This window comes from Dermochelys coriacea, chromosome 2 (assembly GCF_009764565.3).
Source record: "Dermochelys coriacea isolate rDerCor1 chromosome 2, rDerCor1.pri.v4, whole genome shotgun sequence".
Taxonomy (NCBI): domain Eukaryota; kingdom Metazoa; phylum Chordata; order Testudines; family Dermochelyidae; genus Dermochelys; species Dermochelys coriacea.
In genome coordinates, this window is record NC_050069.1 from 173,385,195 (window position 1) to 173,407,537 (window position 22,343).

At 41.9% G+C, this 22,343-nt stretch overlaps 1 protein-coding gene and 1 long non-coding RNA gene across 2 annotated transcripts in view; both read right to left on the reverse strand.

Annotated features, from left to right (window-relative positions):
- The window catches only part of CNTNAP2 (contactin associated protein 2), a 1,664,903-nt gene that overhangs the window by 1,151,221 nt on the left and 491,339 nt on the right, over positions 1–22,343 (reverse strand). Inside the window, exon 2 of the mRNA XM_038391157.1 lies at positions 9,659–9,769. Coding sequence (XP_038247085.1) covers positions 9,659–9,769 — 111 coding nt within the window. The remainder of the gene's footprint in view (positions 1–9,658; positions 9,770–22,343) is intronic.
- On the reverse strand, positions 2,914–4,479 carry LOC122458875. Its single transcript, XR_006279176.1, has 2 exons — positions 4,432–4,479; positions 2,914–3,060 (listed from the first exon to the last, which is right to left on the reverse strand). It is a non-coding gene; the product is annotated as an uncharacterized LOC122458875 (long non-coding RNA).

The following is a 22,343-nucleotide window of genomic DNA, read 5'->3' on the forward strand; positions in this document are numbered from 1 at the left end:
CACATAAATAAATCCCATTTTGAAAATTTTATTTTTAATTCAAAATTACTTTTAGTTTTGAAATTTCCTTTAATTATATAAAATAAAAACAAACAATACATAAAATTGAAATGAAACATTTCATTTCAGCTTGAACAAAACTTTTCACGAGACCCAAGACTTTTCTTTAACTTTTTGATTCACTGAAAACGTTCAAAAATTTCATTTTCAGTTCAGCCTGAAGGAAACCCGCCACCCCACGATCTTTTAGAATTGCTAGCAAATTGAAACATCCACTATTTACAGAGCACTATTTCTACAGCTAGGAAATTGTTAAACATTTCTTTCCCAACTGACATTCTTTCCTGCCTCCAAAAATAGCTGTCCTCCTCAACAATTCCCACATTTCTTCTACCTACCTCTTCTAAAGACAGATAACGTAAGTAATGGGGGAGGGGAAGGCTGTGATATTAGCGTGTGCTGGGTTCTAGGAGACCCTGAAAGGTGTAGAGAAGGGCCATGTCCTGGAGGTTTGAGTTTTCAAATTCAAATGTCCAACTAAATTTGGAGGGATGTGTTTAATTAATCCCCTCTGAAGAAATCTGCAAGCACCAGTTCACAAATCCCTTCCTGAACCAAGGCATGCAGAGCCCTAACACTTATGCATGAAACTTCCCCGAGTATTAAGAAAAACAAAAGTTCCTAAGCATACATCTAGGTATCTTAGGGTTCAATCTGATGCTATCAGAGTGAATGGCAGACTTAATTCCACTTGCCTGAACTACAGCATATTTTAAGGCACACTATTAAACAGAGTTGCACGTTGTCTGGTGAAAACTTCACATTGGCTCAGATAGTTTGAAGATAGTAGTTACCTTAATACTGAAAATTCAGCCATACAAAGTAGGCTGAGTTCAACTTTTATGGGGTTGGAGTTTAACGTTTTCAAATGCATATCTCCTTATTTTGAAGTATTTTTTTGTTTTTGTCTCTTTCGATGTAATGACTCAGCAAGAGAAGATTTATTATTCTAGATAGTGCAGTCACCTGGGGAGCCCCATTTCTCAGTAATGGTACTATGAAGTAACAAATATCTGTATTTCTTTACAGTTAATTTGATTAGTGATATCCCTACTTCCATGATGTTATAAAATAATTCAAGGTAACAACTAAGTTATTTTCCCTTTGCTATAGAAATTGAAACAGAAAGAGAGCTAGTCCTCCTGTCATTGACACTGGTGTAAATCAGGAATTGTTTCAATACCACCAATGAAAGGGAGAATAGAATTAGGTATTGGATATGTACAAACTAAAGTTTCAAACAGGGGTAGTCTTAGACTAGTATATCTCTTGAAACTGTTCAGAGGCAATATTGTATTAGAACTTGTATTAGAAAAGCTAATAGAGACATGTAAATCCTGAGGTTGCTTCTTTATGTTTATTGTCTGTGTAACTTGTATATGTTTACTTTTCTTACCATTTCATGAGTTTTCTATTAAATATTTTGTTTATTTTTACTCCAAGTGGGTCTCTAGTATGCAAACTAAGTGTGTCCCAAAGTGAACTGATAATTGAGAGTGGATTTCACACTTGAGGGGTGATGAATAAGAGGGGAAAAGTCTGAGTGTCTGTTAGTTAAGAACTCGGGGAGATGAATTTGGGGAGTTTCAGGACCGGAAGGAGTTGTTGAGGTCACCTTTTAAGGAGTAACTAGGCTCATGGAAGCCAGGGTGAGGCCTTATGCTTGTCGGTTGGCTGCTGGTACCAGAGTTCTGAGCCATAGTAGCATAGCATTAAGGAACGCAAAGTTTCAAGGCAGATAGTGACAGAATTCCTTATTGGATGGGGTGATTCCCAAAATGTCCCAGCAGGGTAAGCTGAGGTAATGATCCAGCTGTTCCATGATCAGGGAGATCCTGGCTTGGGGGATTGAAATGTGAGGGGAGATCTGTCCCTCTGATTTTGACTCTCCCTTCTTTTAGTCTGGGTGAAATCCCTCTATAATTGCTGCACAAGGATAAGACTCAGTAGACCTCAAGGGACCATAGTTGAGGCCAAGAAGGGGAAGGATCTTCTGTATATAGAATTCTCTCTTTTAAAAAGGCACGTGAGATCATTCTACCTGAAACAGCGTTAATTTACTTCAGGTTTTATGCCTGCAATCTCCATTGAGAGGGTGTTGGGAGTATTTGGGTTTTTTTAAAATCCTGATTGGCAAGGGCATCTGTCAAGGTTCCTTCCCCACTCTGAACTGTAAGGTACAGATTTGGGGACCTCCATGAAAACCCCCTAAGCTTATTTTTACCAGCTTAGGTTAAAACTTCCCCAAGGTACAAACTATTATACCTTTTGCCCTTGGACTTTATCGCTGCCACCACCAAGCGTCTAACAAATATATGACAGGGAAAGAGCCCGCTTGGAAACAACTTTCCCCCAAAAATCCTCCCCAACTTACACCCCCTTTCCTGGGGAAGGCTTGATAAAAATCCTCACCAATTTGCATAGGTGAACACAGACCCAAACCCTTGGATCTTAAGAACAATGAAAAAGCAATCAGGTTCTTAAAAGAAGAATTTTAATTGAAGAAAAAAAGTAAAAGAATCACCTCTGTAAAATCAGGATGGTAAATATCTCACAGGGTAATCAGATTCAAAACATAGAGAATCCCTCTAGGCAAAACCTTAAGTTACAAAGAGACACAAAAACAGGAATATACATTCCATTCAGCACAGCTTATTTTATCAGTCATTTAAACAAAACAGAATCTAACGCATATCTAGATAGATTACTAACTAAGTTCTCAGACTCCATTCCTTTCTGTTCCCGGCAAAAGCATCACACAGGCAGAGAGAACCTTTGTTTCTCCCCCCCCCAGCTTTGAAAGTATCTTGCCTCCTCATTGGTCATTTTGGTCATGTGTCAGAGAGGGTATCCTAGCTTCTTAATCCTTTACAGGTGAAAGATTTTTTCCTCTGGCCAGGACGGATTTAAAGGTGTTTATCCTTCCCTTTATATATATATGACCCCCCCACTCAAATCACAGATAGGGGGAAACGCTGACTGTGATTTCTTCCTGGAGCTCTAGGGGAAAACAGAGTTAATAAGACACATGCACCTCTAAATATGCTACCAAGTATATAAAGACTAACAATATTTTCCACATCTCAAGGATGATTTTAACCAGTTGATTCTGGGAAACCTTCATGGTAGAGTGCATCAGCCACTTTGTTAGAATCTCCTGAGATGTGTTGGATGTCGAAATCAAAATCTTGGAGAGCTAAACTCCACCGAATAAGTTTTTTGTTATTTTCCGTGGTGGTATGAAGCCACTGTAGTGCAGCATGGTCAGTTTGCAGGTGGAAACGCCGTCCCGAAACATCTGGGCGTAGCTTTTCCAGAGCGTAACATTCTTTTTCACTGACTGACCAGTTGCTTTTCCTCTCAGACAGCTTCTTGCTGAGAAACACTACAGGGTGGAATTTTTGATCCGGTCCTTCCTGCATTAAAACTGCTCCCACACCACACTCGGATGCATCTGTGGTTACTAGAAACGGTTTGTCAAAGTCTGGGGCCCTTAATACAGGGTCAGACATGAGTGTCGCTTTAAGCTGGTTAAAGGCCTTCTGACACTCTTTGGTCCACTGAACAGCATTTGGCTGTTTCTTTTTCGTTAAGTCTGTCAGTGGGGCAGTGGTTTGGCTGTATTGCGGTACAAATCACCTGTAATATCCGGCCAAGCCTAAGAAGGATTGGACTTGTTTCTTTGACTTTGGGACAGGCCACTTTTGGATAGCATCCACTTTGGACTGTAGGGGGTTGATAGTTCCTTGACCCACCTGGTGTCCAAGGTAAGTCACTCTGTTTAGGCCTATTTGACACTTCTTAGCCTTAACAGTTAGTCCTGCCTCCATTTTGCGCTCAAAGACTTTTTGTAGATGTTTTGGGTGTTCTGCCCAGGAATCCGAAAATATGGCCACATCGTAAAGGTAGGCGACTGCATATTCTCCTAATCCCGCTAGGAGACCATCTACAAGTCTTTGAAAGGTGGCGGGTGCATTCCGCAGCCTGAAAGGGAGTACATTAAATTCATACAGCCCGACATGGGTGGTGAAGGCTGACCTTTCCTTGGCGGATTCATCTAGCCGTACCTGCCAGTACCCCTTGGTTAAGTCCAAGATAGAAATGACCTGGGCCGTCCCAGTTTCTCTAATAGTTCATCTGTGCGTGGCATTGGATAGTTGTCTGGGTGAGTTACAGCATTTAGCTTACAGTAGTCCATGCAAAAACGTATCTACCCATCTGGTTTGGGAACTAGAACCACTGGAGATGCACATGCACTCCCAAAGGGGTGGATTACACCCATCTGTAACATATCCTGGATCTCCCGTTCTATAGCAGTTTTAGCTTGAGGAGACACCCGGTAAGGTTGGACTTTAATTGGGTGAGCATTACCTGTGTCAATTGAGTGGTATGCCTGTTCAGTCAGTTCTGGGGTGGCTGAGGACGTCGGCGTGTAGCTAGTGCACAGCTCCTTGATCTGTTGTCACTGCATATGCCCAAGGGTCATGGAGAGGTTCACCTCTTCCACGCCACCAGCACTTTTCTCTTCGTAGTAGAAACTTTCAGGCCACTCAGCGTCATCTCCTCCCTGGGCTGTAAACTGACAAACCTTTAATTCTCTGGAATAAAAGGGCTTTAGAGAATTAATATGGTACACCTTAGGCTTTCGGTTGGAGGTGGGGAATGCTATGAGATAATTAACAGCTCCCAGGCGCTCCTGGACTGTGAATGGCCCTTCCCACGATGCTTCCATTTTATGGGCCTGGAGCGCCTTTAAGACCATGACCTAGTCCCCTACTTTGAAGGAACGCTCTCTGGCATGTTCATCATACCAGGCTTTTTGCTCTTTTTGAGCATCCTGTTGGTTTTCTTTAGCAAGGGCTAGAAAGGTTTGGAGGGTGTTTTGTAGGTTGATTACAAAGTCCAGAATGTTAGTTCCTGGAGAAGGTGTAAATCCCTCCCATAGCTGCTTCACCAACTGTAATGGCCCCTTAACCTCACAGCCATATACAAGTTCAAATGGTGAAAAACCTAAACTTGGATGTGGTACAGCTCTGTAGGCAAAGAGCAACTGCTGCAACACTAGGTTCCAACCACTGGAGTGCTAATTTACGAATTTACGTATCATGGCCCCCAAAGTTCCATTAAACTTCTCCAAAGGAGTGGCAACCAAGCGATTGACCCCATGAGCTTCCCAAAGGTTTTCCATAGTTCCTGCCAGGAAATTAGTTCCTGCATCTGTGAGGATGTCGGAGGGCCAACCTACCCTGGCAAAAATGTCTGCTAGTGCCTGGCACACACTTTTAGCCCTGGTGTTGCTTAGAGCTACTGCTTCCAGCCATCAGGTGGCAAAATCCATGAAAGTCAGTATGTACTGCTTTCCTCTGGGTGTCTTTTTCAGAAAAGGACCCAGAATATCCACAGCTACTTGCTGAAATGGAACTTCAATGATGGGGAGTGGCTGGAGAGGGGCTTTGACCTGGTTTTGGGGTTTTCCCACTCTTTGGAATACCTCACAAGACCGGACATAGGTAGAAACATCCTTGCCCATTCCCTCCCAGTGGAATGACCTCCCCAAATGGTCGTTGGTCCTGTTCACCCCAGCATGGCCACTAGGATGATCGTGGCTAAGCTCAAGAGCTGGACCCGGTACTTAGTTGGAACTACCAACTGTCTCTGAGGATGCCAGTCTTCCTGGTGTCCACCAGAAAGAGTTTCCTTGTATAAAAGTCCTCTTTCTACAACAAACCTGGATCGATTAGAAGAGCTGAGAGGTGGTGGCTTGATCCGTGCTGGCGTCCAAGCTCTCTGGAGGCTTTCATCTGCTTCCTGTTCAGTCTGGAACTGTTCCCTTGATGCTGGAGACATCAGTTCCTCATTGGATTGTGGATCTAGACTTGGTCCCTCTGGAAGCGATGTAGGGGATGGGGCTGTTTCCATTGACTATGAACCACTCTCCGCTGGTGCACTATGTTGGGGTTCAGGCTCTTCTCGGCTGCTGCTGGTTCAGGTTCGGTGGGGCCCACTGGTGTTGGGATTGCAAGTATTGGATTCAGTGCTGGCAATGGGTCTGGTGCTGGTTGTTCTGCTGGTTCCGGTTTTGGGACTGGCTCTGTCTGGGTCTCTGGGACTGGATCCACTACTGCTGTTGCAGACGTTGTCCTGGGGTCTGGGTCCATCACCTCTGACCGGGTCCTGGTAGAAGTTTCTGGAACAGAGCTAGGTGTGACAGCTTGTTTAGCCTGGCTGCAGGTGACCATTCCCACCCTCTTGGCTAGCTTCACATGATTGGCCAAGTCTTCCCCCAACAGCATGGGGATGGGACAATCATCATAGACTGCAAAAGTCCTCGTTCCTGACCAGCCCTTGTACTGGACAGGCAACTTGGCTGTTGGCAAATTGAAAGAGTTTGCCTTGAAGGGTTGAATTGTCACTTGGATCTCTGGGTTGATTAAATTGGGGTCCACTAAGGAAGCATGGATAGCCGACACTTGTGCTCCGGTGTCCCTCCACGCAGTGATCTTTTTCCCGTCCACACACTCAGTTTCCCTCCGCTGCAAGGGTATCTGGGAGGTATCTGGGCCTGAGGACCTCTGGTGTGATTCTGGTGCAATGAACTGTAATCTGTTGGGGTTCTTGGGGCAGTTGGCCTTTACATGCCCCGGCTCATTACATTTAAAATATCGTCCAACTGACGGGTCACTGGGGTGAGGTGGGTTGCTGGAGAATGGTGTGGAAGGACGATAAGGTGGCTGGAGGGTTCCTTGGGGGGTAGTTGGGGCCTTGGGCAGCCCCTGATAGTAGGGTGTGGTCTGAGGTTGTCCCTTCTAGTATCCGTTCCAATTGCGATCAACTTTTTTCTTTTCTGCCACCTCCACCCATTTGGCTCCTATCTTCCCCGCCTCCATTACAGTTTTGGGCTTCCCATCTAGGATGTATTTTTCTATTTCCTCAGGAACACCTTCTAAGAACCGCTCCTTTTGCATTAGGAAGGGCAAATCTTCTGGAGATTTAATACTTGCTCCTGATATCCATGCATCCCAATGTGTCACAATGTGGTAGGCATCGGGTAAATGACACGTCTGGTTTCCACCTTAGGGCTCTGAACCGCCGATGGGAATGCTCAGGTGTTAGCCTCATTCTGACTCTCACCTTGGTTTTAAAGCAGTTCATCCTGGTTCATGTGTTCCTTAGGCATTTCAGCCGCCACCTCAGCTAAGGGTCCACTGAGCTGCGGCCTCAGTTCTACCATGTATTGGTCTGTAGAGATGCTGTACCCAAGGCAGGCCCTTTTGAAGTTTTCTAAAAAGGCCTCGGTATCATCGCCTGCCTTGTAGGTGGGGAACTTTCTGGGATGGGAAGTGGTACCTGGAGAAGGATTGCTAGGGTTTGTTGGTATATTCTGCTGAGCCTTTGCCTTCTTCATCTCCAGTGCATGCTTCCTCTCTTTTTCCTTCTCCTCCAGTTCTTTGTCCCTTGCCTCCATAGCTCTCCTGTGGGTAGCCTCTTGGTTCTTTTCTGCCTTTTTCACTGCCTCCATAGCTCTCCTTTGGGCAGCCTCTTGGTTATTTTCTGTCTCTCTCACTGCCTCCAGTTCTCTCCTGTGGACAGCCTCTTTGGTTGGGCCTTGGGCTCTCTCATGTTTGCCTCTCTGTTTTTAACTAACTTTACCCGAGAGTTAGAAATAAAACAAACAAACAAAAAAACTTGGCTTGTAAAATTTTGCTATGCTGTAATATGATACCTATATTCTCTGATAGTGATTGTCAGCCTACAGAAAAATCCAAAAAAACCCCCAAAACCCTAACACCTTTGTCTCCAGGCAAATAGACAGAAAACCCCTCTAGTTGCTCTTAGGTAAAAAAGAACTTCAGGTCTGTGAAGATTTGTGAATTTCCCTGCAGGAGGTTAACTACCCTGCCTTTAAGTAGAGAAAACTCCAGCTCACAAAAGACAATTCCCTTTTGTCTCTGCTCTGGCCCCTAAGCAGAGACAAAAAAAAAATACTCTGACTGCTTTCAGCTTAAAACCTGCTTTCCAGCAGCCCAAAGGAAAAAATATATATATTTCCTTTTCAAATCTGTGCTTCTCGTTCAAAAAATCTCAAAGTGATCTCAAAATGATTTCAAGTTAATCCCACCGCTCTGCCACCATGTCAAGATTTCTTCCCCACTCTGAACTCTAGGGTACAGATGTGGGGACCTGCATGAAAACCCCCTAAGCTTATTTTTACCAGCTTAGGTTAAAACTTCCCCAAGGTACAAACTATTATACCTTTTTCCCTTGGACTTTAGCACTGCCACCACCAAGAGTCTAACAAATATATGACAGGGAAAGAGCCTGCTTGGAAGCGTCTTTCCTCCCCAAAATCCTCCCCAAACCCTACACCCCCTTTCCTGGAGAAGGCTTGATAAAAATCCTCACCAATTGGCATAGGTGAACACAGACCCAAACCCTTGGATCTTAAGAACAATGAAAAAGCAATCCGGTTCTTAAAAGAAGAATTTTAATTGAAGAAAAAGTAAAAAGAATCACTTCCGTAAGATCAGGATGGTAAATACCTTAGAAGGTAATCAGATTCAAAACATAGAGAATCCCTCTAGACAAAATCTTAAGTTACAAAAATACCCAAAAACAGGAATATACATTCCATTCAGCACAACTTATTTTATCAGCCATTTAAACAAAACAGACTCTAACACATATCTAGATTAGATTACTTACTAAGTTCTAAGACTCCATTCCTTTTCTGTTCCCAGCAAAAGCAGCACACAGACAGAGAGAACCTTTGTTTCTTCCCCCACCTCCAGCTTTGAAAGTATCTTGTCTCCTCACTGTTCATTTTGGTCAGATGCCAGCGAGGTTATCCTAGCTTCTTAACCCTTTACAGGTGAAAGGTTTTTCCTCTGGCCAGGAGGGATTTAAAGGTGTTTACCCTTCCCTTTATATTTATGACAGCGCCATTTCAGAATAATTCTAGAGGAGGAGAAATTGTATCTGCATAGAGAATGTTATTTGTGATATTATATCCTCCAAAGTCGATGGGGGAGGAGCAGAAGACATAATGGAGCACAGAGACTGATGAAATGTCCGCGGTGGGAGGAGAGGTGGCAACTGCCCCCTTTCCCGACTAGCAAATGACACCCCTGCTGATTGGGCTATCTAGGAAGAGACATATATTTCCCATAGGGAGAGGGGAAGCAGAAAAGCAGTGCAGAGGCCAAACCTTCTACTGGACTGGGGATCCCATCCTTACAGATTCTCAGGATCCACAGATTTGAGAGGTCGGAATCCCTTCCCCTCCTCAACCTCAAATCCCCTTTTAGTTGTGAACTCCACAAGGAAAACCTCACTATACTCCTGCCACAATTTCTTTTGGAGGGAAGAGTTTTGATATTAATTTTCCAATCTCTTTCCCAAGTACCCGCAACATTTTAGTACAATATTTTACAGAAAACATTTCACCAGACTACTAAACAATCATTAGGGTCAACAGCAATACGGTTGCTATGCATCAGTGTTGAGATTTGGTTTAAAATAAATAATTAACATTTATTTTACATGAAATAGGTAGTGTTTACTGCAGGTGTATGAATGTTGGGAAGGAGAGATGTCTTACCTCCTCTTTTGTTTAGCTTTGCATACCCTGGTACATAGCTACTAGTCATAGATGATGAACTGCTGAAGGAGGAGTGGGATAATGCTGAGACCAGTGGTTCATCACATTTTTCTGAAAGACAAAGAAAATAAATACATTTATTTCCACATTGCTGTTTAAATAGGTCAGACACACTAGAGAGAATCTATACCTTGGATATCTTTCCTAGTTACTTGTGTGCCCCTCATTACAAGAGTATCTGAGAGCATCACCATCACATTCTAGACTCCGGAGTGGTCAGGAAGTTCTATCATCCCCATTCTGCAGAGGACGAACTGAGGCACAGGCAGTCGATGAGGGATAGTGCCCTAGCCACTTGGGTGTCCTTCCTCTTCTTAAGAATGCATAGATTAAAAAAAATACCCTACCGCATTTGAAATATCTTTTGGCAAGATAAAATAAAGATAGTAAACATAATTTGAGCAACTATCAGATTAATAGAAGACAAAATGTGCCTTTCAATGCTTGGTGAAGGTGTTAATAACCCGACTGACAATTTTATTCATAATTTATCAAAGACAATAATTAAATTGTAATCTCTGTATAATTACAGATTGCAGATGCAGTGAGAAAAAATGGAAAGATAGGGGATATAATATGTCTTTTTTTAAGTAAACTTTCTAATCCTTTCAAGCACTATCCATCTATTTTGCATACAATAAAGAGGGTTAACTTGGGTGTTATTGTCCAAGTTGGAGAAAAAAAAACAGAATTTCTCCTTTGTATAACAAAGAGTTTAAAACAAAATCCTATTGTTGGATCAAATTATGTAAGTAAAGGCGGAAATGATTGGCTTCAGATATCTCAGCTGCTTAGAACAATTAATATGCAGACCTTTATTCTAGTTTCTCTAATATTTCTGTGTGAGTGTGAAATATATGAGTTTTAATACTCTCCTACATCTTAAGTACAATCTCACGTCAGAGAAATTAAAAATAACTATTCCAAACAATTCAGATAATGTTTTAATGCATACACCCCAGCAGAGGCTCTGCTATAAAAGTAAAACATCTCCCATTTACATGAAAACAGAAAGTTAGCTCAATACCAGATGGGCAGCATCTCTACCACAAAAGCACAGCACTTCATTTTGGTCCAATTAGAAGACCATGATCAGGGAAGAGGCTAAAAATTGTTTTTGCATGTGGAATGAATTAACTGTAACCTCAAGAGGGGGTGTTTACTATGGGTCAAGTAGAGATCGTGAGTGAAGTAAGTCATTTATAATGATCCTGGTCAACTAATATTTCCAGTCTCAAATAATTTCTCCCTTTCTCTTCCTGAATAAACCAAATGTATATCTCTATATAATGAAAACAATGTAAACAGTTCTACAACTATGAAACAGAACAATAAAACAGAAGGGGATTCTGATTCAAGCTAATTAGTATTCTGACATTTAACAGTCTAATTTAGATGCCCTCACAAATTAGCTATTGTTAGTTAAGAAAGGAGTGGTGGGGAGAATATATTTCATACTAGTATAGAAATATAGGCAAACACTAGATAAAAGGACAACTGTTAATTGTTCTAATGACTATAAAGCTCATAATTGCTATCTTTAATGACATAATTGAGTTTAGCCAAATAGAAAGAGGAGGAGATTTATTTTAAATTCTATTTGTTCATTTTACAAAACAGAACTTTTGATTTTTGTTGTTGTTTTAGTCCCTAAATTTAGCCCTACACAACAGAATGCAGACAGACAGATCTCTGCATTGTTTCAGAGTGAAGTTCCAGGCAGACACAGAGGTATGTCCAACACACATCTCATTTCAAGACCAGGGCCTCAGGCACTAATACAGACATTAATTAACTGAGTTGATTTGTGTGTGGACTCAAGTTACTTGAACAATCACCATAATGGGCGTTGTTCACATGAAAAGTACAGTTCAAGCCCCAAATCTATTTATTGAAAAATATTTTGTTGTTGTTGAAAGTTTAATTAAAATGTAGAACCCAAAAATTAGACATGCTTTTCTTCATAAATAGGTGCATAGATTTAGGCTAAGTCTATATTTAGATGCTGTAAGAAATGGCTTGATTTAAAAAGTGCTGAACACTCATTTGCTGACACTGGCTTTTAAGAATATATCGGCCTGCGTAGAAACTGCTGGTGGCTCAGTACTTTTGAAAATCAGGCCACATGCATGCTTAAATGTGTATGTAGGAGTCTAACTTGCAAGTCCTGTTTTTTAAAAAAAATCTTGGCTTACATGCTGGTCTCATTGAATCCTGAACAGTGGCATCACAATAGAACATGAGAACTGGAATGAGCACTGGTTCCACTGCTCATTATAAATATTTTCACAATATTTTTAGACTTTTTCCCCTAGTGAGTTATTCATAAACAGGACATTTTCTAATGTATTTGGTAATTGTAAGTATTTGTCAAGTAGTTTGGATAAGGAATTTTTGGCCTATAGCTTGTTTGCAAAACTGTTTATTTCAACAGTTCATTTTAGTGCTATGTGGCCAGCCATGTAAGTCATATGACATTATCACTGTTCCCTGGTTGGATGGTTGAAACATTTTCAGAAGAACATTTAATGACAAAGTGCAACTAAGAAATAAACTTCCAGGACAAGTTTTTGGCTAATAATCAATAATAAACAAGATCCAAAGTCTTTGAATATTGCATACTCACTATTAATGAATAATATGATTACACTGTGAGTTGCTCTTATGCCTTTAATTCACAAAATGTTTCATGCATCAGGGGCTCTGTTTTCAAATTAGTTTCTTATCTGACACTACTTGACCAACTCTTCTAGAAACTAATTACAAATCAAAAGTTAAATTGGCCATCAGTTACACCAGATGACATAAATAAATAAAGCTTTTTGTGTGTGCGTGTGTTTTTAAACTATCAGTTTAGTGTAGGTGTTCCTAATAAGGGTGTGTGTGTGTGTGTGTGTGTGTGTGTGTGAGACTTTTTTTATCTTGTCAGTGTTCCTTCTGGATAAATGCAATATACATTTGCTTAGGAATCAACACACCTATTTTACAAACCTCCCAGAAAGTTGCAGTTCCTACTTTATCTCATGTACACTAGGACTGAAAGATCAACTGATATAAACACAGAAGAAAAGCTTTATTATGATGAGGATGCTTCATTCCTTGCACATTCAGGCCTCCTATAGATAAAGTTTATATTGAAGAATATGTATTTTTTAATATCTTTTTATCATCAAATTCTTAATATTATGTGCCTAGTCTCTGTATTTCCACATTTTCTGGACCATAAACCTTTTTATGCAATATTTCCTCTGAGGAAAAAATGCCTGCATCTTGATAGAAAAAAATAAGAAGTAGGAATGAGAAAATCTATTTATAAAGTACATTAACAAAATACAATAGATCTCTAGTGTGAGAACTAGATAGAGATCATTGAACATTATGGGAAGCAAAGAATAGATTCTTAAGAATATTTGTGGAATAAAGGATTTATCCTAATGGCACACTGAAAAAATATGAAAAAAGGTAAAGTGGGACATTTTGACCGAGTCCTTCTCTCCAATAATGATCTGTATGGGAAACCTAAAACTGGATTTTAGGCAAGCTGTTCAGAGACAGCACTCTACAGATGAAAGAGATGGCTCCACAGAGCAGGTGCTTATCAGAAGCTCTGCTCTCTCACCAATTCTGGTAGCCAATGAGAAGATCATAACATATAAAGGCTTCTCCTCCCATTTGGAAATGTCCATTACTGCTTTTGCACTTTAAACAAATCAAAAGAAAAATATATAAACATGATCAGAAATGGTGCTAGTACTGAAATCACTGTCCCTTGTCCATGTGGGCACCTCGCATACTCTCTCCCAAAAGAACAAAGGAATGAAATAAGGAAGCCTAAAACAGCTGAAAATAAATGTAGGACCCCTGTAAGCAGTGCCATGGCAATATATTCCAGGCCTGGTTTGAAGACTCAAATCTGCTCTCCACTGTGAAAAACAAAAAAACAACAAATTTGCAGTCCCCGCTAAGTATTTGTACAAAGGGAGCTTTCTCTGAAGCACTTATTAATCAGCTGAACCTAGTGCTATCAACTTTGCTTTCCAGTTCTCTCTCTCTCTCAAAAAAAAAACCCAACAACCCCACAAACACAACAACAACAACAAACAAACCAACCAGATCACATGACTTTTCCTGCCCTATGGACTTTCTTAGATAGGTCTGGGTTAATTCTAGTTTTCTGAAAAATTCCTTTCATTAGCAGACACAGACACTGAAAGACAGCAAAAAAAAAAAAAAAAGGCAGTGCTAGGTCTGTGTGAGGAAAACTCGCATATAAAGACCTTTTCTGAATGAAGCTCAGGAGCTCAACTGGCTCCTTCACTTCCAAGTCATCCTTAAAAACACACGTGCAAAAAACTGGCAAAGAAAGCAGCTTTGCTCTTAAAAGGCTCAGAGTAGCTGCTTGCTAGATTTCAAGCATGCCTCTTTGGAGAAGTCTACACAGGGAGCAGGAGCCCACGGCAGCAAGTATTAGAGCCAGGGTATACAAACTCAGGCTTATGATATGGTGCTAAAAATAGCCGTGTGGATGTTTGGGCTTGGGCTCTGAAGCCTTCCTCCCCTTCCTAGGTTTCAGAGCCTGAGCTCCAGCCCAATCCCAAACATGTCCACAGCTGTTTTTAGCACTGCAGCACAAGCCCAAGTGTGTAGACCTGAGCTTTGAGACTCACTGATGCGGATTGCTCCTTACTGCATAAATGTACCCTAAGGTCTTCGCTGCTGAGTCTTTTCAATTTCTCACCCATCAAAAAAAAAAAACCAAACTTTTCTCCAACTTCATCCTAATGATGCATCCTATTGCCCACTTGTGTTACAGTGTAGCTAAGAGGGGGGGGGATGAAAACCTCACATTCAAGAACTTTTTTGGGATCTGATGACCTTTCATATGGCATTGATTTCTCCATCGAAATCTTCTCTCTTTGAATTTTTTGGATATTCCTAATGTTTCAGCCTGTGAAGCAGCAGCTTCCTTACATCCAATGAACCCAGAAGACCATAATTCTGATAAAGCATCTCAAAGGCCACCAAGTAAACCACAAGTCATTTGAACGTCAATATCTGGACTCAGCAATTTTTTTCTCACAAAGGTAATTTTTTATAAGACAGTATAAAATATCTTGGCCAAAACCACACAAACAAAAACAATGAAACGTTCTCTAGCAATCTATCAGCTCCCAGTTTAAATTCTGGCATAAGACTGTGTGAAGCTTTAATGTCAGTGAAACACCAAGAACGCCCTTGAATCTGATTTCATAGCGGATGGATTGCCTCCACCCTTGCTGATCATCTCATTGTGATATGGTGTTTTACTGTAACACTAATGTCCTTTTTCAACACATCCTAATGACTCAGTCAGTGCAACACATGGGAGAAAAGATGTGTACTGATTTACCTGCTGAATTCCATTTTGAACACCTTTATATACTGCAGCCATATTAGCTCCATTGTCATAGATGTGTCCCTTACAAATCAGCCATACCTAAACATTCCTTTTTCAGCTTCTCTAAAATAGCATCCATAATATCCTGTCCTGTTTTGGCTTGGATAGCAACAAAATCTATAAAACATGAAACAGGGCCCCGACTATACCATTCAGGTCACACTTGGGGCACTACATGGATATTGTTAGGGCCCTATGTAGAAGAAAAAGTGAGAAAAACTTCTTCTCCCTGCAAAAACAAAAGAAAAATAAATAATCCAGGGCCCTTTATGGGCCTAGGCCCTCTTCCAGGGGAACTGTTTAACTCCCTTTGCATGCCTGTAGGTCAATAATTTAGATATCCATCTTGTGAATGTAACGGCTATTTTAATCACTAGCCTTTCACCAACATGCCACCTGTGATGCATATGCACTTCATATACTTTTGAGGCTACAGCTTGGCTTTTGCACTAGCTTGAAATCGCCAAGGTTGGGAATAAGTCAAGTAAATGATGTAGATTTCCTGTGGTGGTGTTGTATGCTCTCCAACATGCACTTTTCAACTATATCAATTTTTAATACTTATCTTGGGGAAGCATCTAATAAGCAGGACAAGAAACCACAAAAGATCTCACTTTCATGTTGACAAAAAATCACTCTCATTTAAAAATCTCTCTATGTTAAAAACCTCCCCTGAGTGAATTTGTGAGTTAAAAGGAAGGGTTCTATTTAAAACGAATAGACTGCTAAAATGCTATTAAAATTGTATTAATAACTTATGATAGTATATAGCCCAAAAGAATGAAAATTAAAAGATTGCTTATGTAGAGCAAGCTAACATATCTAAACCTGTATGAGAGTTCCATAATATATATATATATATATATATATATATATTGGATCATTTAGCCTAACTTCATATCCAGAAACGTTGTGATGCCATAGCGGGGACAAATCGAGGGACCTTAGTTTTCAGTTTTCACTGTTTTCTGCAGAATCCAATCTTTCACTGACTAAAAGCAGAATCATAATCCTTTCTGATACAGATATACAGTCATCTTCCCCATATAAGTCAATGTACTGTGCCCTGTTAATCAATTACAGAACACTGCCTCCAGCCAGAAATAGCGGCAACAAAGGAATGAACTGTACCCCACACCATTTGTATCAGAGACATGTTAATGCCAAAGGCAGCTTGGGACTGTTTAAACGTTAACATTATGAAGCAGCAAAAGCACTCTTCTTCTCTACTCCATATTGACACAACAGCCTTGGCAACAACGGCTTCTCCCACCATTATAGGTATAATGCAACTTCAAATGCACTTACATTCCAGTACTGAGGGGGGAGAGAGAGAGAGTGTGTGTTTTTCCAAACACACCAAAAGGGCTCCTTTATAAGGGCAGGCAAAGGCAGAAAAATTTATGTTTATGTTCCGCTATTTACTATAGGTGAAATTCACCCCCATGCAATGGTGAGCTGGAGCTGATTCGCACCGGTTCACTGGAACCGGTTGTTACATTTAGAAGCCCTTTTAGAACAGGTTGTTCCGCGAGGGACAGACGGTTCTAAAAGGGCTTCTAAATTTAACCGGCCAAAAGTACTGCCTTCGGCGCCGACTTCATGGGTGCTCCAGGGCTGGAGCACCCAAGGGGAAAATTTGGTGGGTGCAGAGCACCCATCAGCAGCTCCCCGCTCCGCCTCTGGCCCCAGCTCACCTCCACTCCGCCTCCTCCCCTGAACACGCCGCCCCGCTTTGCTTCTCCACCCCACCCCCCCGTAGGCTTCCCGCGAAACAGCTGTTCGTGCAGGAAGCCGGGGTGGGCTGAGAAGCAAGCGGTAGCTTCGCGCTGAGGCCCAGGGAGGCAGAGGTGAGCTGGGGCAGCGGGGGTGGGGGGGCACGAGGACAGCCATCTGCACGGCAGCAGGTAACCCGGGGGGCGCAGGGGAACTGCTCCCCGTCCCAGCTCACCTCCACCACCCTGGGCCTGAGCATGAAGCCACCGCCTGCTTCTCAGCCCTCCCAGGCTTCCTGCACAAACAGCTGATTCGCGGGAAGCCGGGGGGGGGGGGAGGCGGAGAAGCAGAGCGGGGCAGTGCATTCAGGGGAGGAGGCAGAGCAGAGGTGAGCTGGGGCCAGGATGGAGAGCTGCCAGTGGGTGCTCTGCACACACCAAATTTTCCCCATGGGTGCTCCAGCCCCGGAGCACCCACAGAGTCAGCGCCTAAGGCACCACTTTTGATATGATCAGTGGGGGGGAGTAGCCACTCCCCCCCCCAGCTATGCTACCCCACCCCTAGGAGCCAGAGGAACCTGCCAGATGCTTCCTGGGAGCTGCCCCAGGTAAGCACTGCCAGGACTCCCCACCTCGCCCCCCGGCAGATCCCTCTGGCTCTTAGGGTTGGGGTGGGCACCCACTATGGTGGCCCACTAGACCCTCCTGCCCGGTTCTGGGGGCAGTCAGGGGACAAGGAAGGGGGGTGGATGGGGCAGGGACCAAGGAAGGGTGGGAGTGGACAACGACCCCCTTGTAGGATGAGGAGGGAACAGGTTCTTAAGATTTTGGCAGCTCATCACTGCCCCCATGCACAGAACAAACACAAGTCCTGTGTACCACTTAAGGAGCAAAAATCCTGTCACCACTGAAGTCATTGATAAAACTGTCATCAACTTCAATGGGAATAGGATTTTATTCAAGACCTCTGAAATTTCACTGGGTTTGGAGTTCCACCTGAAACACTGACTGAACCTGTAATTTTGTTTAACTAAAGATACTAAAACCACCACTCTTCAAGTGCTTTGGAGTGACCACATCTGCACTGGACTTGAACCTGACACATTCTGCATTCATTTGTTAAGACTAGGAACATTGATCAGAGCAGGACATGGATTTTGTTGTTATTCCTGCATATCTGTAAACATTTTGAAGTTGCTGTTCTCTTTTGGATTTTAACTTTGAACTCAAAGGATGAGAGAGATTAGAAAGCAAGCACTGTTCTAAATTATGCAAGAGGCCTGTATCCTCAGCACTCTGGTACTGCAAAATGGAAATTCTGCGTTGACTGCAAATAAATGTAATAGGGGTTCTTTCTGTGGCAAATTCTTGGACTGTGAAATAACTGAGTTACACAGAATTTCTCCAATATGGCCACTGCTCACACTTCCACTTGAAAATGTCCAAGACTGTGCTCAATGCAATTTTTTGCCTTCCGTTAACAATTAGATTCCAACGTGGTTCATTTGAACCAAAACTTTTTTTGAACTTCAAGGATTGTGAGAATCCATGCAAACCATACATAAAGGCCTGCCAGACACTTTAAACTAATTTTAGAAAGGTTCAAATAGCTCTTTTGCAATGACCAGATTCTTGTGACACAAGCTGATAATTGTATAGAAGTCTGCTGAAGTAAATTTCCAATGTAAATGACTCACTACCCCTCCCTTGGTATTTTTAATTTAATGCATTTTTTTAAAACGTCTCCAATTTTTGACATGATTCAATGTTTCAGTGCACTTTTTAAAGGCTGGCAAACTGAAGCAATGAGCAAGAGATAATATATGCTTTAAAAATAGCAAAAATTAGTCACATTACAGCATCAATCATTCAGAAAATGCCAAAGAAACATTTGAAGCAAAGTCAGCACTTTCTCTATGCATTTTCTCCTGTTGTCTCAAACTTTTATACCTAATAAACTTGGTGGTTCACATAACAAAGGTATCCGGAATGAGTCTCTCAAAATGCTGTTAAAATTGTAGGGCTAGATTCACTCTTACTGGTACAGGAAGGTGCAAATAGTATGACCAGATGTCCCGATATTTGGGTTTTTTCTTATATAGGCTCCTATTACCCCCCAACCCGTCCCGATTTTTCACACTTGCTATCTGATAAGCCTAGGTGCAAATCATCCCTTCTTGCAATAGCTTTGAAAACTGTGCACTTCACTGGAAATTACCTAGGAAGCTGAATCAAACCAGAAATTCATTAATACCCTCCCAAACCCACAAACTTAGGGAGCGAATGGGTGAGATTTATGGCGGAGGGCAGAACAGGAGAAGGCCCTCATCTGCTTTGCTTTCTATTATCAAATGTTCAATGCCCCAACCACCTCACCAAGAGTCTGAGGCAGTGACTAGGACCATCTATGAGAGACCTCCTGTTACAACAGATGCACACACCCCTCTGCTGGCATCCTCCTGCCCGACAATCACTGGTAAGGCCATCATGCATTAATCTTCACTGTCTAAGGGCTTTATTAAATCTTCATGTCCCTTAGCCACATCTCTTCTTCCAGCAGACTCCTCAAGCTGATGGTATTAATTACCACTATAAGCCCTCTCTGGGCTGACTTTCTGCCCCTCAGTGACCTCCACTATAGCGTGCACTGGCAGAAGCTAGAGCAGACTGAGTGACTATAGTCAGTATATTAAAAAGTAACAAGCAGGATGAATAGCGCACACTGACAGAGAGAGTTTGGATTTTGCAAGAAAATATGCAGATAAAAGAAAAGCTGATTATTACTAAATAGAAAAGTAAGGATTATTATGTATTATTCACAATGTATATTGTCATATAAAAAGAAGCATCTGAAAACTAAGAACTTAATTCTGTAAACATTTATGCATATGAACCGTATGATTAACTTCACTGACTTTTGGTGATACGAGAAACATGGGGCGGGGAGAAATCCTGTTTTTAGTTTGTTTGCAGCAGGCTGCTCAAGTGCTTAGTATCCTAATAGTGGAATATGATTTCTCTAACAATGTTAACTTTTCCCATTAAAGTGGTCTTTTTTGGGTAGTGTGGCAAAGAAGCAAGAAATCATAAGATTGCCAAGGTCACTGTGGAATTAGGATAAAGATACATGGGAGTTGGCTTATCTCATTCTCAGAACCAATATGCGCATTAATATGACTCTTTTTGGATTGCAGACACCTTGGTTTGTTGAGACATCCATCCTTGCAATGGTGCATAAGAAGATTTTATAATCTAAAGTGAATGCATGTCTTATTCACAGGAGTGCATCCATCTCAAAGAGAAAGAATAAATAAGCACAATTTGCTGGAATGTTTTATGAGCTGTTTCGGCTTTATTCTTTAAGTGATGCTAATCCAAAGATGGGGCACCAAAAAGTAGCATGTGGTCAGTGGCAGCCAATCTAATAAAGAACTTCTGGACAATGTTATTGAGGAGGACAGCCCCAGCAGGTTTAACTGTGGCTATAAAAGGGAAGACAGTCTTGGACAACTGCCACAGTCCCAGACTGAGGATAATAAAGCTCTAGCCAAACACTTAATAATTGTAGAAGAGGAACACATAGCCTTTTCCATAGTGTTCTAAAAAAAGCTGTTGATGCAAATAATGACTATAGATGATGATGGTTGACAAAGGCCAAGCTAGGTACACCTGACTCCACATGCCATTAAGCTACCCTTGCAATCTAGTAGGCACTATAGCAGGGGTCAGCAACCTATGGCACGCCTGCCAAAGACGGCACACAAAGTGATTTTCAATGGCACTCTGCTGCTGGCCTGGGGTTCTGTCTGCCATACTCCTGCCAGCTGGGATCCCGGCTGCCAGCCCCGCTCAGCCCTCTGCTGGTCCGGGGTTCTGTCCGCCAGCCCTGCTCAGCCCACTGCCGGTCTGGGATTCTGGCTGCTGGCCCCGCTCAGCCTGCTGCTGGCCTGGTATACCAGCTACCAGCCTCGCTCAGCTTGCTTTTGGTCTCGGGTTCCAGCCGCTGGCCCCTTGCCAGCTGGAGTCCCAGCTGCCGGCCGTACTCAGCCCGCTGCCTGCCTGGGGACACTGGAAAAATCAGCAAGGATAAGTAAGGGCAAGGATCACACTAAACTGATAAGATCTGCATTTTAATTTAATTTTAAATGAAGCTTATTAAACATTTTAAAAACCTTATTTACTTTACATACAACAATAGTTTAGTTATATAATATATAGAGAGAGACCTTCTAAAAACGTTAAAATGTATTACTTGCATGTGAAACCTTAAATTACAATGAATAAATGAAGACTTGGTACACCACTTCTGAAAGGTTGCTGACCCCTGCACTATAGCATTAACTCTAGCATCAAATTAAGTAATCAAAGTAAGGAGATTGCAATGAATAAACAAATGAAAAGGAAGGGAAAGAGAAATATTTGCAAATGAGGCTGGCAATCAGTTTTTGATAGATTTTCGATGGTTTTGTTAACCTTTGTTCAATGCCTGGTCTATCAATACCCCCTGAGAAAGGGTTATGACTGACCAACACTGTAGGGTTTTGTTTTGGTTTTTTTTTTAGTATGCTGAATCACAAGCCACCATCACCACCTTCATGGTTAGCCAGCCAGTTCTGCTAGTCATTATGTTTTTTTGATGTGTTGCATGACAAGTCAATATCCACCAATCCCTTCATTGTCAGCTGGCCAGTTCCACTGGTTGGTAGGGGAAAAACTGGGAAGCATAGCCTCAATTTGTTTCTCTCCCCTTTTTGTTGGCAACATTATACATGGTAGACAAGAGCAGTTCTTGTTCACTAAAAGACATCCCCTGTATTTGGGGGATGATACGTGTTTCAAGACTCACATATGTTTCACAGAACAATCATTCTACAATTCTTCTAGGATTCATTCTAGGAGCCTTCACTCTGCCAGAACCTTGTGTCATAAATATAAAGGGAAGGGTAAACACCTTTAAAATTCCTCCTGGCCAGAGGAAAAACCCTTTCACCTGTAAAGGGTTAAGAAGCTAGGATAACCTCGCTGGCATCTGACCAAAATGACCAAAAAGGAGACAAGATACTTTCAAAAGCTGGGGGGAGGGAGAAACAAAGCCTCTCTCTCTGTCTGTGTGATACTTTTGCCGGGGACAGAACAGGAATGGAGTCTTAGAACTCAGCGAGTAATCTAGCTAGATATGCGTTAGATTCTGATTTCTTTAAATGGCTGAGAAAAATAAGCTGTGCTGAATGGAATGGATATTCCTGTTTTTGTGTCTTTTTGTAACTTAAGATTTTGCCTAGAGGGATTTGAATCTAATTACCCTGTAAGGTATTAACCATCCTGATTTTACAGGGGTGATTCTTTTTACTTTTTCTTCTATTAAAATTATTCTTTTAAGAAACTGAATGTTTTTTCATTGTTCTTAAGATCCAAGGGTTTGGGTCTGTGTTCACCTATGCAAATTGGTGAGGATTTTTATCAAGCCTTCTCC